Source organism: Anolis carolinensis, chromosome 4 (assembly GCF_035594765.1).
Source record: "Anolis carolinensis isolate JA03-04 chromosome 4, rAnoCar3.1.pri, whole genome shotgun sequence".
Lineage (NCBI taxonomy): Eukaryota > Metazoa > Chordata > Lepidosauria > Squamata > Dactyloidae > Anolis > Anolis carolinensis.
Window position 1 is genome coordinate 213,459,589 of NC_085844.1, and position 14,987 is coordinate 213,474,575.

General features: G+C 40.2%; 1 protein-coding gene and 1 long non-coding RNA gene across 2 annotated transcripts; one reads left to right on the plus strand and one right to left on the minus strand.

The window, feature by feature from the left end:
• Positions 1–4,085, minus strand: LOC134298676 (uncharacterized). Its single transcript, XR_010005789.1, has 2 exons — positions 3,969–4,085; positions 1–555 (listed from the first exon to the last, which is right to left on the minus strand). It is a non-coding gene; the product is annotated as an uncharacterized LOC134298676 (long non-coding RNA).
• LOC100562152 (tubulin alpha-8 chain) lies at positions 4,082–13,364 on the plus strand. Its single transcript, XM_003220466.4, has 5 exons — positions 4,082–4,225; positions 9,192–9,414; positions 10,139–10,287; positions 11,369–12,049; positions 12,885–13,364. The coding sequence occupies exons 1-5, from the start codon at positions 4,223–4,225 to the stop codon at positions 13,176–13,178; spliced, it is 1,350 nt and encodes a 449-aa protein (XP_003220514.1). The 5' UTR covers positions 4,082–4,222; the 3' UTR covers positions 13,179–13,364.
• Positions 13,365–14,987: the final 1,623 nt, after the last annotated feature.

Here is a 14,987-nt window from a genome sequence, read left to right on the forward strand (position 1 = left end):
AAATTTGAACAGCTTCCTTTTATTTTTCTATGTCCTGCAACAATGTAGTGTGAAATAGTACAGGTGGTGCTACTTTTGGATTTTTTTAATTAAAATATTTTATTACGAGTTTACATGGTTTAAAGGTAAATTACCCTCATCCTCCTCCACAACTGACAGTATTATAGGATGCAAAGTGTAAGCAGACACTTAGTATTGGAACGGCCATTAGATTGTTTATTGGATCATATGTAATCTCAATAATTGTTCTATAAATATCAGAGTCCCTTAATTTTATCAAAAGCATTGAAACAATATGTCTCAAAGGCAACAAGGTGGGCATATCCCTATAGGGCAGACACCATTTGATGGTTATAAAACAAATGTACTTTTAAAAAAGTGTTGGAGAGAATCATTGCCATTTAAAGGAAAAGACTGCAAAAGATACTAAGAGACAAAGTACTATTACATTGTATGAACAAGGGCTGCACTTGTAGCTAATTGATGGATATTATAAGTAGTTATCTAGATGTTCCTGTCATTCTGGGTTTCAAGGCTGCTTGCAGGTTGAGGAATCTAAAAAAAAGGAGAAACACGCCTCTGTAAAACATTTATGGACTGGAAATTTCAGCTGTCGAGACAGAAAAGGAATGAAGGAAAATACTGAAAAATCAGTAGACATTGGTAGGGGAAAATAACAATCCAAAAGGTCATATATTAGGATTCTTCTGCTTCAGTTCTTGGTCCAGGATAAGTTTGCAAAGCTTCCAGACAATTTCACATAAATCAACACAGAAATGCTTGAAAAGCAGAAATGTTGTGGTAATAATTAAAAAGTTTCCCACTAAGGTTCTTACAGATTAGTACAAGCTTCAGCAACTGTTTTTGTTTTAGCCATTAAGCAACAGTTACAGTAGCACTCACAATGCTTTCGTTTATAAAGAGACCCACCCCTGCCTATTAATAAAACTTGGAGAAATTAATTTTTCTTTATTCATCAACTGGCAGGCAATCCTAAGTATGCTTATTAAGACTTCACCTCTCTGAAATTCAACAGGACCTATCTGTTCATGTACAGCCAGCCCTTTGTATCCATGGATTCTGTATCCATGGATTTAAACATCCCACAGCTTGAAAAAATCATTAAAAAATAAAAATGAGGGCTTTATATAAGGGACACCATTTTCCTATGCCATTGTGTATAATGCAGTGGTTCTCAACCTGTGGGTCTCAAGATTTTTTGGCCTTCAACTTCCAGAAATCCTAACACTGGTAAAGTGTGATTTCTGGGAGTTGTAAGCCAAAACATCTGGCCTATCTGGGGACACACAGGTTGAAAACCACCGACATAATGGGACTTGAGCATCCACAGATTTTAGCATCCGAGGAGGGTCTTGGATACCAAGGGACATCTGTATTTATATGAGGTTGATCCAAATAATGACATAACAAATTATCTTGAATTATATGAAGGGTAGTATTCAACCATTATTATTATTATGTACCTTCCAGTTATTTCCTGCTTATAGCAATCCTGTTATAGGGTTTTCTTGGCCGGATTTGTTTAGAAAGGGCTTGACTTTGCCTTTCTCAGGCTGAGAGAGTGTGACTAGTCCAAGGTCACTCATCAGGCTTCCATGGCTGAGCAAGGATTCAAACTAGGGTTCATGGACTGCTAATTCAACATTGTAACAATGACTAATTAAATGCTTGGTAGTTTCCAGGGCTGCAACAGAAGGGCACAGAAACATTTGCCCTGAGATTCCTTAAAGCAAGGAATTTACAACACTACTGATGGTCTATATCTTCTGGCAGGTCTACCCAGTCATTTTAAATTATGAATGTTAAACTAATGTTCTATGTTTATTGTTTTATTTTTTTGTTCCAATTATTTTAATAAGTATGGAAATATGTTTTAATATATGCTTTTTATGAAATGTATTTTGGTATGATAAGATATTTTAACTATGTTGTACCTCGAGTGAGATGGTATTCGGTTTCCTGGGCTGTATAGCCATGTTCCAGAAGCATTCTCTTGTGATGTTTCGCCTACATCTATGGCAGGCATCCTCAGAGGTTGTGAGGTCTGTTGGAAACTAGGCAAGTGGGGTGTATATACCTCTGTAATGTCCAGGGTGGGAGAAAGGACTTGAGGCAAGTGTGAATGTTGCAATTGGCCAGATTGATTAGCACTGAATAACCATTCAGCCTCAAGATCTGGCTGCTTCCTGCATGGGGGAATCCTTTGTTTGGGAGGTGTTAACTGGCCTTGATTGTTTCCTGTCTAGAATTCCCCTGTTTTCAGAGTGTTGTTCTTTATTTACTGTCCTGATTTTAGAGGTTTTATTTTTAAATAGTGGTAGCCGATTGTTCATATTCATGGTTTCCTCCTTTCTGTTGAAATTGTCCTCTTGCTTGTGGATTTCAGTGGCTTCTGTGTAGTCTGACATGGTGGTTGTAAAAGTGGTCCAGCATTTCTGTGTTCTCAAATAATATACTGTGTCCAAGTTGGTTCATCAAGTGCTCTCCTATGGCTGATCAATGCAAACCCTACCTCCTCCAAGATGAAACCATGAAAGTGAATACAATCTGGCTACCAGTATTTTAAAAAATCTAAAATCAGGACAGTAAACAAAGAACAGCACTCAGAAAACAGAAATTCCAGACCATCAGGGCTTGTGGATTTCCAAGCATGTGATTCCAGACAATCAGAAGCTTGTGGGTTTCAATGGCTTCTCAGAAAGGAGGAAACCATGAAAATGAACAAATCTGGCTACCAGTATTAAAAAACCCTCTAAAATCAGGACAGTAAACAAAGAACAACACTCTGAAAACAGAGGAATTCCAGGCAGGAAATGATCAAGGCCAGCTAACACCTCCCAACAAAGGATTCCCTCAGGCAGGAATCAGCCAGGCTTTGAAACTGCAAGGCTATTCTATGCTACTGAAGTTGGCCAATTGCAAGAGTCACACTTCTCTCAAGCAGACAAAGAGTTCTTTGGGTTGCTGTATGTCTTTCGGGCTGTGTGGCCATGTTCCAGAAGTATTCTCTCCTGACATTTCGCCCACATCTATGGCAGGCATCCTCAGAGGCTGTGAGGCATGGATAAACTACGCAAGGAAAGGAAAAAATATATATCTGTGGAGAGTCCAGGATGTGGCAAGAGTCCTTTGTCACTGGGAAGCCAGCATTAATGTTTCAGTTAATCACCCTAATTAGCATTCTTTCTCCCACCATGGTCCTTCCACAGATATATAAACCCCACTTGCCTAGTTTCCAACCTCTGAGGACGCCTGCCATAGATGTGGACGAAACGTCAGGAGAGAATGCTTCTGGAACATAGCAACTTTTGGCTTTTGATTTCTGTTATTGATGTTTTTAAATTGTTAGATTTTAGCCTGTTCTTGTAAGCCGCCCCGAGCCCTAGGGGAGTGGCAGCATATAAGTTTGAATAAGAAATAAAATAAAATAAATGTTTTTTTCCGTGTCAGGAGCAACCGGAGTTGCTTCTGGAGTGAGAGAATTGGCCGTCTGCAAGGACGTTACCCAGGGGGACGCTTGATGTTTTTACCATCCTTGTGGGAGACTTCTCTCATGTCCCCGCATGGAGCTGGAGCTGATAGAAGGAGCTCATCCACGTTCTCCCCGGGCGGGATTCGAACCTGGCAGCCTTCAGGTCAGCAACCCAACCTTCAAGTCACAAGGCTCCCCTAGGCCACCGGAGGATCCTAATAAATAAATAAACCCAGTGATTCCGGCCATGAAAGCCTTCGACAACACAAAAAACAGAGTAACTTTTCCACATTCCAGGGAAGCCAAGGCACCAAGAGCAGAGGCAGGTATATCTGGGGAAGGTGCCTTTGAGTGGAAACATCCCAGGCGTCGGAAGGGAAGAGGAAAGAAAAGCTCTGCTTTGGCGGGAAGGTCTGGCCAGGGCCCCGCTATTACGAATGGCCCTATGGCTGCCCGCAGACGGGCCAATTCATACCTGGCGCCCAATGGCGGCGGAGGAGGGCGGTGCCCGCGCGCCTCTCCCTTCAAAGGCCCTCGGGGGGCGTGGCCAGAGAGCCAAGGCTCCGTCCAATCGGCGGCGAGGAGAGCGGCGCCCTTGGGGCCCCGGCCTATAAAAGCCCGTCCCGGGGGCCCAGCAGCTGTTTCTGGCGGTGCAGCTCAGACCCGTAGCGCGTCTGCAGGAGCCCGGGCACCGGAAGAGTCTTCTTTTATTCCCAACCTGCTGCAATCATGGTAAGAAAATTGGGTTATTTTTCTTTCCTTCCCTTGTGTATTTTTCCACCCACGGGATTAAACGGTGTTATGTAAGGCTCCAAAGGGAGCGTCTTGGAGTGGAAAAGAGTCCCCTGTTTGGCTCTGTTTTGACTCTTGTACTCTTTTCATTGGAAGTACAGCAAACTCTCAAGCAACCAGCAAAAAACCCCCATGAAATAATACTATTTAATAAAGTGGGGTTATAATGTGTTTTAGTCTCAATCCTTGGCTCGTGAGGAAGGGAGGGAGGGTCTTGTTTTCAGAGTGTTCTCGGTTGAAAGAAAGTAGCCACGAAGTTACTTATAGAAAATTCTGCGCAACATGGATGCCATCCCGTTGTCGAAGGGTTTCATGACCGGAAACACTGGATTGCTGTGAGTTTTCCGGGCTCTATGGCCATGTTCCAGAAGCATTCTCTCCTGACGTTTCGCCCACATCTTTGGCAGGCATCCTCAGGAGTTGTGAAGTCTGTTGGAAACTAGGCAAAGTGGGGTTTATATATCTTGGGATATCCAGAGTGGGAGAAAGAACTCTTGCCTGCTCGAGGCCAGTGTGAATTTTGCTGTTAATCACTTTGGTTAGCATTGAAAAGCCTTGCAGCTTCAAAGCCGGGCTGCTTCCTACTTGGGGGAATCCTTTCTTTAGGGGTGTTAGCTGGCCCAGATTGTTTCCTGTCTGGAATTCTCCTGTTTTGAGTGTTGTTCTTTGTTTACTGTCCTGATTTTAGAGTTTTTAAATACTGGTACCCAGATTTTGTTCATTTTCATCGTTTCCTCCGTTCTGAAAAGCCACTGAAATCCATAAGCATGTAGACAATTTCAACAGAAAGGAGGAAACCATGAAAATGAACAAAATCTGGCTACCAGTATTAAAAACTCTAAAAATCAGTAAATAAAGAACAACACTCAGAAACAGGGGAATTCCAGACATGAAACAATCAGGGGCAGCTGACACCTCCCAGCAAAGGATTCCCCCAGGCAGGAAGAAGCCAGGACTTGAAACTGAAAGGCTATTCAATGTGAATCAAGGTGATCAATTGCAACATTCGCACTCGCCTCCAATAAATGAGAGTTCTTTCTCCCACCCTGCACCTTACACAGATATATAAGTTCCACTTGCCTAGTTTCCAAGAAACCTCACAGCATCTGAGGATGCCTGCCATAGATGTGGGTGAAATGTCAGGAAAGAATGCTTCTGGATCATGGCCATCCAGTCTGGAAAACTCAAAGCAACTCGGTGATTCCAGTCATGAAAGCCACTGACAACACATTGTCTTTATGCAGTAGATGTAGCCTGAGAACCCACTACACTGCCATGTAACACAGTTTGAAACTGCATTCTGTGGCAGTGCAGATAGGAACTCACTCTGGAGTCTGCTGTAGCCTCAAATTCCAGGCCAAGTCCTTTCCCCACAGACTTCAACCCACTTCCTGCCTGAAAATCTATTTTTCATTTCCGAAATATGCCCTGTGGGCCTCTGACATTGTGAAACATGTTAAGGTGTGGACCGTCTAGAACCTGAAAATTCAAAGTTCAAAATGCTTCTCAGCTGATGAATTATCAGGGACGTTTAGAGATGACATCTTGAGAAACAAAGCAAAAAAACACCCCAAAAACTTTAAGGAACAGGAGCTGAAGTTTTTGCTGTTCCACGTCTGGCCTCCCTTACCTTCCTTTTGAAGTATCTTGAGCCTTTATGAACTTCTCACTCCCTATATATATATATATATATATATATATATATATATATATAGAGTCAGCATCCAGACACCTAATTCTGGTGGCCCAACGGCTTGGCGCACTTTTTCTTTCTGGCCAGACTCCCCCTTCTTCCTGTAGTAAGTTTGTTTGAAAGGATTGCTGCAAAATGGTGGGAAGTTTCTAAAGAAGATGGCTGCCTCTCCGAGTTCTTTGCATTTTTGGGTGTTTTCACATCTGTGCCTGATCTAGCTTTAAGGCGGAGGTTTTCATTCTTCAGTTTGAGTATCAGGTTAACCATCGTTTCATTCTAATTGCTTTATCCTGTCACTAATGTATATGTTAGCACAAACTGGCTTTGAGATTTCCCTGTTACATTCTATCACTTTGCTTTGCTACAATGATTCCTCCAAATGCAACTTCCTCCTTTCATCTTGAACTCCAACAAAAAGAGGAATTTGCTTTAATGGAGGCAGAGACCAGGCTTGGAAACAACAGCCAATTATCACTTGAATTCTAAATATCCTATTAAAATGATGCCCTGAATCTGACCCCTCATATCTTGACCTTTGAATACTAGGTGAAAGATGACTTACATAAAAGTATCTAAACTGTTTGTCACAGAAGCAGAAATGAATGCTAGTTATGCAGATAAAACTACTTACAATCAGATAATTAATTCCACTGTAGAACATGGATAGTAGGGGGCAAGGTAGCTGACCAGTGAAGTTATTTTTGCTCTCTTATCAGGCAAAGAAGGCTTGGGGAAAGTGGCTTTATCTCTCAGCTTTGTCCCATGTGCTCCTCTGAGAATCTTTGGAAATAAATGAGACTAGTATGACTCCAGATGTTGAACTACAATGTCGAGGTTTGCTCACCACTGGTTGTGCTGTTTGGGGCTGCTGGGAGTTGCAATCCACAAACATCTGGAGGATTTCACAATCCCAATCCCTCCATTAATATGAGGTTAAGAAGCTTAACTTAAAACAACAACAATTAGGTTTCCAGATCTGATGCAATACAGTATTGCAATCAAGGCAGCATTGACAGCTGTTTGCAGAGCTCCTTTATAGAGTTCATCAAATGAATCATGGTGATTGGCTATTTCTTTTGCTTGGAGACGATCTTTCTGCCTTTGTGTAATTTCTGGATTGAGAAGGGAGACACTGTTTCATTCCATAATCTTTGGTTTGAAGTACATTTCAGAAATATGAAAGAGCTGGAGGGATCTGTATGTGTCAGAGTGGCCTGCATTTCATACCTGGTGCAATTGTGAACTTCATTGTTGGAGTGTCCTGTTGGGCAACTTTTCTGTAGAAGTGTGCTCGTTCCAGCCTGTTGCCCTCTGGATGTTTTTAACAATTCCTATCCATATCGGTCATTACTGCCTGTGAGTAGAGATGATAGGGATTAGCATTGAAAACATCTGGAGGCTGCAAATTGGAAAGAATGGTTAGCTTAAAGAAAGCAGATGGCAGGGCAGAAAGTGGAGCATGGGATTGGTATCCTCTAATCCAAGGATCCGTATCTTGTGATGGATCTGTGTTATTATTACCGTGTGCCTCCATATTCATTGAAAGAGAAAGGAGAACCTTTGTGGAATGTGTTGTCAAAGGCTTTCATGGCTGGGATCACAGGATTGTTGTGTGTTTTCTGGGCTGTATGGCCATGTTCCAGATGATACAACCTCTGAGGATGCCTGCCATAGATGTGGGTGAAACGTCAGGAAAGAATACTTCTGGAACGTGGCCATACAGCCCGGAAAACACAACAACCTGTGGATAAATTTGCACAAGATGAAAGGGATGGGCTCCTTGAATGTAGCCGTTTTTGACTCTGCCCTCAAATCATGTATCCAGCATCCACTGGGTGGCCTCAAAGAAGCTGCAAGGAAAGGAGAGATGTGGAAAAGACTAACATATGAGAAAACTGGTGGAATAAGATCAAGGCAGCTTAGTGCTTACAAAAATATCTGCAATTATGTTCTTAAAACTGCTCATTGAACTAAAAATGAAACAGCGCACTGGACTGTGTACTTGAGATTATTGCATGCTTATCCTTCTGATTTTTTTAAAAAAAGATTAACTCACATTTTTAGTATTTTATAAAATGAATGGAAATATCCCAAAATAGTATCAACTGAGCTCCAGGGACATTTAGGTCATATTTTACAAATCAGCACCCCTGATTAGGTGTATTGGGATCTGGAAAGGCAGAATTATTAACTTAAAAATAAATAAGCTCAGTGGTGTCCATCTTGAGTAAAACTCACCAGCTTTTTGAGCAGCAGAAAACAAACTAGGCAGGTTTTATACTGACTGTTCCAATTACTCTTAGAAACTGGATCAGAAAAAGAAGCCAAGGGGGAAAAATTTGGAGCAAGAACGACCTACATAAAAGCCTCATTATGGTTAAAGTTCCTCACTGAGAGAAATACCATATGGAAGGAAAATGCTTACCTTTACATGTGCACACCTTGATTGGTTTTGATCAAGCAGGACTATTTGGTTTCCAAGTTAAATTATATGCCTATGAAAAAAGCGACTAGATGGCAAAAGAAGCTCTTGCCTAAACTGCCAAGATAGTTGTAAAAGGGGCTGGAATAATTCAAGAAAAATGTGAGTTCTGTTGTCAGGTTTGTTTTACCTCATGTGGCTTCTCTGAAATGTGAATCCCTGTCAATGAATTCTTTTTATTTACCCTCACAGACTTGGCAGCTATTTTAAACAAGGGTCCTCAAACTTTTGAAGCTGAGGGCCAGTTCACAGTCCCTTAGACCATTGGAGGGCCGGACTATAATTTGAAAAAACAAACATGAACAGATTCTCCGTATTTGTAGTGCAAAACCATGAAAGAACAATACCATACTTAAAATTAAGAACAATTATAACCAACATAAACCTTCCAGTATTTCAGTGGGAAGTGTGGGCCTACTTTTGGGTGATAAGATAGTCAAGTTAATTAGGATTGTTGTTGTGTGCTTTCAAGTCGTTTCAGAGATAGGGTGGCTCTAAAGTTTAGGGTGGGGGCCTGGTAAATGACCTTGGAGGGCCACATTGGGCCTGCAGGTTTTAGCTTGGGAACTACCCATTTAATGTAATTACAGTTTTAATTCAGTTCAAGGGCAGCTGCATTCCTGAAGTTCCAGTGGATTAAATGGCAGTCCGCTTTTTCAGTTTATGACAAAGAATGAAGGAAGACTAAATGTGTTTTAACTTCCTCCTTTTCTCCCTCTCTCCCATAATAGCGTGAGTGCATCTCAATCCATGTGGGCCAAGCTGGCGTGCAAATTGGCAATGCATGCTGGGAGCTCTACTGTTTGGAGCATGGCATCCAACCTAGTGGGACCATGCCAAGTGACAAAACAATTGGTGGTGGTGATGACTCGTTCAACACCTTCTTCAGTGAGACGGGGGCAGGGAAGCATGTTCCTCGTGCTGTGTTTGTGGATCTGGAACCAGCTGTGATAGGTAAATATGGCCTCTTTTATTTGGGTTCGGGAAGTGCTGTGTTGGTGTTCATATATCAGAACCCGGAAAGTCTGAAGATCCATCTTTCCTTGTTGTCTCTTGCAAACTGTGTAAATCAAATTGCATACATTTAACTATAAGTTGATCCAGAACAAGGCACAGTAGATACTGATATTCCAATAGATGGTTAACCTTCATTTTAATTTTAGCCTTGTTTGAACAATTATCCTTGTAAAATTAGACCGTATTTTTCTACCATCTGTTCTTTACTGTAATGTTCTGGTGCAATTAAGTTACAGATTTCAAACATCCCACATTGTTTGTTTCATGAAATAATAGATCACAAGAGTAGAACTAAAGTTTTAAGGTAATAGCTACAAGTTTCTGCAGCTAGAAAAATGTCCTTAATCTAAATTGCACATATACATGCACACATTTAGCTTATATTCTGCATATTTTCCTGAAAAAGAACTCTAGGTTGCAAATGGATGATGTCAGTAATGCTTGGGTGGCCATCTTCTGGGCTTTCATGTTTTTACTTGGTATTACTTTTGTGCCTTTAATATGCTCTTGCCTTTTGTTTGTTACATAGTAGTAGAAAGCGTAATGTCTGAAGTATTGCTAACCATATTCAGGTTCCCTGAAAACATATTTCCTCTTTCTCTTCACAGCAGTAAGCTGTAGCTGCCAGTTCTGTTATACAATGACATGCTTTCTGTTGCAGATGAAGTGCGGAATGGGACATACAAACAGCTCTTCCACCCTGAGCAGCTGATTTCTGGCAAGGAGGATGCTGCAAATAATTATGCAAGAGGTCATTACACTGTGGGCAAAGAAATAATAGACTTGGTATTGGAGCGTGTCAGGAAGCTGGTATGTTCTATTGCTTTTGTGTGATGAAACATAAAATGGGACATTTGCAGTACTTGAACTAATTCTGAGGATTTGACATTCACTTGGCATTTTGAGTGTTTAAGCATTCCCGGGCACTATTATTTCCCCACCCCCCTAAATCAAAGTGGAGACTAAATATGGCAATCCATTAGGAACTGACTATTGCTTTAAACTACTTATTCTGTATTTAGGAGAATTAGGTGATTCTGACGTGACAAGCTTTGTCTGATTAAAGCAACAAAGCTTGAACAAACTTACTGGTAACCTCTGCCCTGCCTAGTGTCCATACTTTTGTTATTATAGTGTGGAGGGGGGAGATGAAAAAATACCTTAAATCTGCATCTGCTGCTTCTCTTGTTATTTGGACTCGAACTTGAAGAGGGAATGAGAGGTTAATGATGACAAAAGTAAAGGTAGTAGAAGTCTGAATTCTGAGAATCATTATTGGTTCACAGATCACAGGTAATGGAATTTGCTTATGGACTTAGTGAAACAAAACACCTTTCTTTAGAACATTAAATATTTGCTCAGCTAGCTTGGGAACTACTGACAGTTTTTGTTATAAATGCAGGGTCTGCAAATTCAGAAAATCTGTAGCTGGATTTTCTGCTCCTGGGATTCTTGAGGCTATATAGACTTGCAAAGTGAAGGGGAAATCCTATTTTTTTTCCAAAAAAGTGGCATTTCTTTGCTAAATTGTAGCCTATTTAGAGTATATATTTATTCCTCGGAGGATTTTACTATTTAACATAGAGGATGTGACTTAGAAGAGGGAGGCCACAAAAATGTGTTGGGATTACAAATTTAGGGCCACATTTCTGTCTCCCTTTCTGTGTTCGTACTATAGTGACAGTAATTATCATTTGGAACCCATTTATTCAGCAATACTATTGTCTGTGCTCTCCCTTCTTGCTTACAAGTGAATCTCATGAAATATTAATGATGATTTGGACATATATAAGATGCCATGAGCAAAATATGAGATTGGCCACCTTCCTCTTCAAAATCTTCAATTTTGTGTTGTGGCAGTCTGCTCTAATGTGCACATTCCTCTTTTCAGGCAGACCAGTGCACTGGCTTGCAAGGATTCCTGATTTTCCACAGTTTTGGAGGAGGCACTGGTTCTGGCTTCACCTCTCTGCTGATGGAACGTCTCTCTGTCGACTATGGAAAGAAATCAAAATTAGAATTTGCTATATACCCAGCTCCACAAGTTTCAACTGCTGTTGTCGAGCCATATAACTCCATTTTGACAACCCACACCACCCTTGAACATTCTGACTGTGCCTTCATGGTTGATAACGAAGCAATCTATGATATTTGTCGCAGGAACCTTGACATTGAACGCCCTACTTATACCAACCTCAACCGTCTGATCGGTCAGATTGTCTCCTCAATCACTGCCTCTCTCAGGTTTGATGGTGCCTTAAATGTGGATTTGACAGAGTTTCAGACAAACCTGGTGCCTTATCCCAGAATCCACTTTCCTCTGGTAACCTATTCCCCCATTATTTCAGCAGAGAAAGCTTACCATGAGCAGCTCTCTGTGTCTGAAATCACCAATGCTTGTTTTGAGCCATCCAACCAGATGGTGAAGTGTGATCCCCGCCATGGCAAGTACATGGCCTGTTGCATGTTGTATCGTGGAGATGTTGTCCCCAAGGATGTCAATGCTGCTATTGCTGCTATCAAAACAAAGCGCACCATTCAGTTTGTTGACTGGTGTCCTACCGGTTTTAAGGTAAGTGATGCTGGTTGAGTTGGAAAATGACATCACTGTAGTTGTATTCAGAGCTTTATTGAGTGTGTAAGCATATAAGTTTGTGGACTGGATTAAATACACTGACTTTCATTGGGCTTAAAATGGCTGCATTTTAGTTTCTCCACTTACAATTACAGACTAGCTCTCATTTTTCCATTATAAAAAAGGAACATAGCTCCTAGAGTAGCTTGCTCATAATTTTTGTTGGAAGTGCGGAATCTGTTTTCGTTACAGCAGATCAATCTTGGTAGGAAAGCTGTTCAAACTCAGTTGATAGTATTCCATAACTACACCTAAGCTGATTCAAATATTTCAGCATTACAGCTTTCTAACATAAGAATGGTAAGTGCCGGTTTTGTTTAAGTTAGTCTATAGTGGGAAAGGGGTTAATGAAAGAGGAGGCATTTAGGTTGTAATAAATTACTGATTGGTGGGAAAATAGATGAGGGAAGGTTATCTTCAGTTTATTAGAAGCTTTAATTGATTTATGCAGAGCTCCTCAAATCACTACATATAACTGGCTCCAATTTTAATCAAATATACTAGTTGGAGAAAAGTAGCAAGACACTGCATTTTAAGTAAAATTTTTAAAAAGCACTGGTTCCACTAAAAAAACCCATCGTAAATAGGTATGATTAACTTACATCACTATAGCCAAGATGAAGTTAATGAGGTTCTGTGAACTCGATTAAAACATGAAATGATCTCAATGTTGAATTTCCTGTTTTGTTAGTGTATGCAACTCCCTTCTAAATGCAAAATTGCCTGTGCTGTATAAAAGTTATGTCCTGTCCATATTCCTGTTACTTTCCAGGTGGGTATCAATTACCAGCCTCCAACCGTAGTTCCTGGTGGTGATTTGGCCAAAGTCCAGCGTGCAGTTTGCATGCTCAGCAATACTACAGCCATCGCCGAAGCCTGGGCCCGCCTGGATCACAAGTTTGATTTGATGTATGCCAAGCGTGCTTTTGTCCATTGGTATGTCGGAGAAGGAATGGAGGAAGGAGAATTTTCTGAGGCCCGGGAGGACCTGGCTGCACTTGAGAAAGATTATGAAGAAGTGGGCACAGACTCCCTGGATGGTGAAGATGAAGGCGAGGAGTATTAAACCCCACAAAAGCCTTTTGTGTAGCTGTGACCATTTAATGCTTGGCTTTTTATAAAAATTAATTGGGAACACATCTCAAATGTAAACTGTACACTTATAACCAAGTAATTAATGTTCAGTTGATGATGCTGATGCAAGCACTAAAACATCTGGTTGGATATAAATAAAACTATAGTTCAACTAAAATGGAGTCACTGTCTCTTACTATATTATGTAAAAACATTTCAAAGCCACCAACTTTTAGAAGGAGATCCTTTGTTATCATGGTTTAGATAACAAAAATAGGTTGGTACAACTGCTGCTTTGGAAATGCTCAGATTTAATTGTGATAAATTGAAACTTGAAGCTAGCCATGCTTTTAGATGTAAAAATATTTAGTACCATGTCTAGTCTGGGAAATTTTTCAAGTGAACACTAAGTTTCTGGCTTTATAGTGCTTGTAGTAGACACAATTTTCAGGACTCTTTCCTGAAAATAGCAGACATGTATATTTAGATGGAATTGATGGTAAAACTGTTCTAGAAGGCAAGGGAGGGCTAGAAAGCAGTATTTCAATGTTGGGTTGTAAATTATAGCTGCCTCCAGAATCCTTTACTGAGCATATGTGACCTGCAAAGATAAAAGGAGAACTGCCTCACCAGCTACTCCACCACTTACATGATTTTTAAAAATAGATTTTAGCTGCTATGGAAAACAAAACGTGGATGCTAGTGAATCTAAATATCACAGGATGTTTACTTAGGTAAAGTTTGTTGTTAATTGAAGTATAGCTGTATACTTGAGGATTTTTTAATTTAGAAGTTGTCTATTATATTACCATGAGCCCATGTATTGATAAAAAGCCGACCCCAGCAGCAGTTACACAGACTGACCACATTTACAAGAAACACTCCAAATTCCAAAGTAATGACTTGGTGAGAAGTGGCTATGAGTGCTAAATCTGATCACTTAATCATAACTTTCACTGCATTTCTTACAACATAGTCTGATACCTTGGCTTATCAAAACACATTCCTTATGTTTTAGATCATGTAACACTGGGTGGTATAGCGGTCCCATAAAAATGAATTCATTTACCTATATATGTTTATTTTATACAACACATTTTTCTTTTGTTAATCATAGGGGAGAGGTAGTGTCCAACTGAGTTAAAGCTGCTAAGAGTTCACCCAGACACTCTTCAGTTTCTGTAACATGCCTTCACAATCTGTTTTGCATTCATATGAAGAACATAAATACATAACAGACCAATGTTGCATAGCTGCCATTAATTCTGAACACGATCCAGGCAAATATATTCAGATTCCTGCAGCCCCACTTAATATACAGTATATACAAACGTTCCAATGAACAAAGATTTCAACATGTGAAAAAACCCCCACAAATTTGCATATCTGAATCTGGTCTTAATATTAGCTAACTTTATGCACAATACCAAACTTGTTACTATCTGGAATACATTTTCCTAACATTTGCAGACTTCTGGAAATTCTATATTGGGAAGCATAAAGCTACCTATTCTGTATGAATTGTAGGACCCGAATAGTTACCAAAATACAGTAGAGTCTTGCTTATCCAACATAAACGGGCCAGCAGAATGTTGGATAAGCGAAAATGTTGGATAATAAGGAAGGATTAAGGAAAAGCCTATTAAAATCAAATTGCGTTATGATTTTACAAATTAAAGCACCAAAACATGTTTTACAACTAATTGACAGAAAAAGCAGTTCAATATAAAATAAGGTTATGTAGTAATTACTGTATTTACGAATTTAGTACCAAAACATTGCAATATATTAAAAACATTAA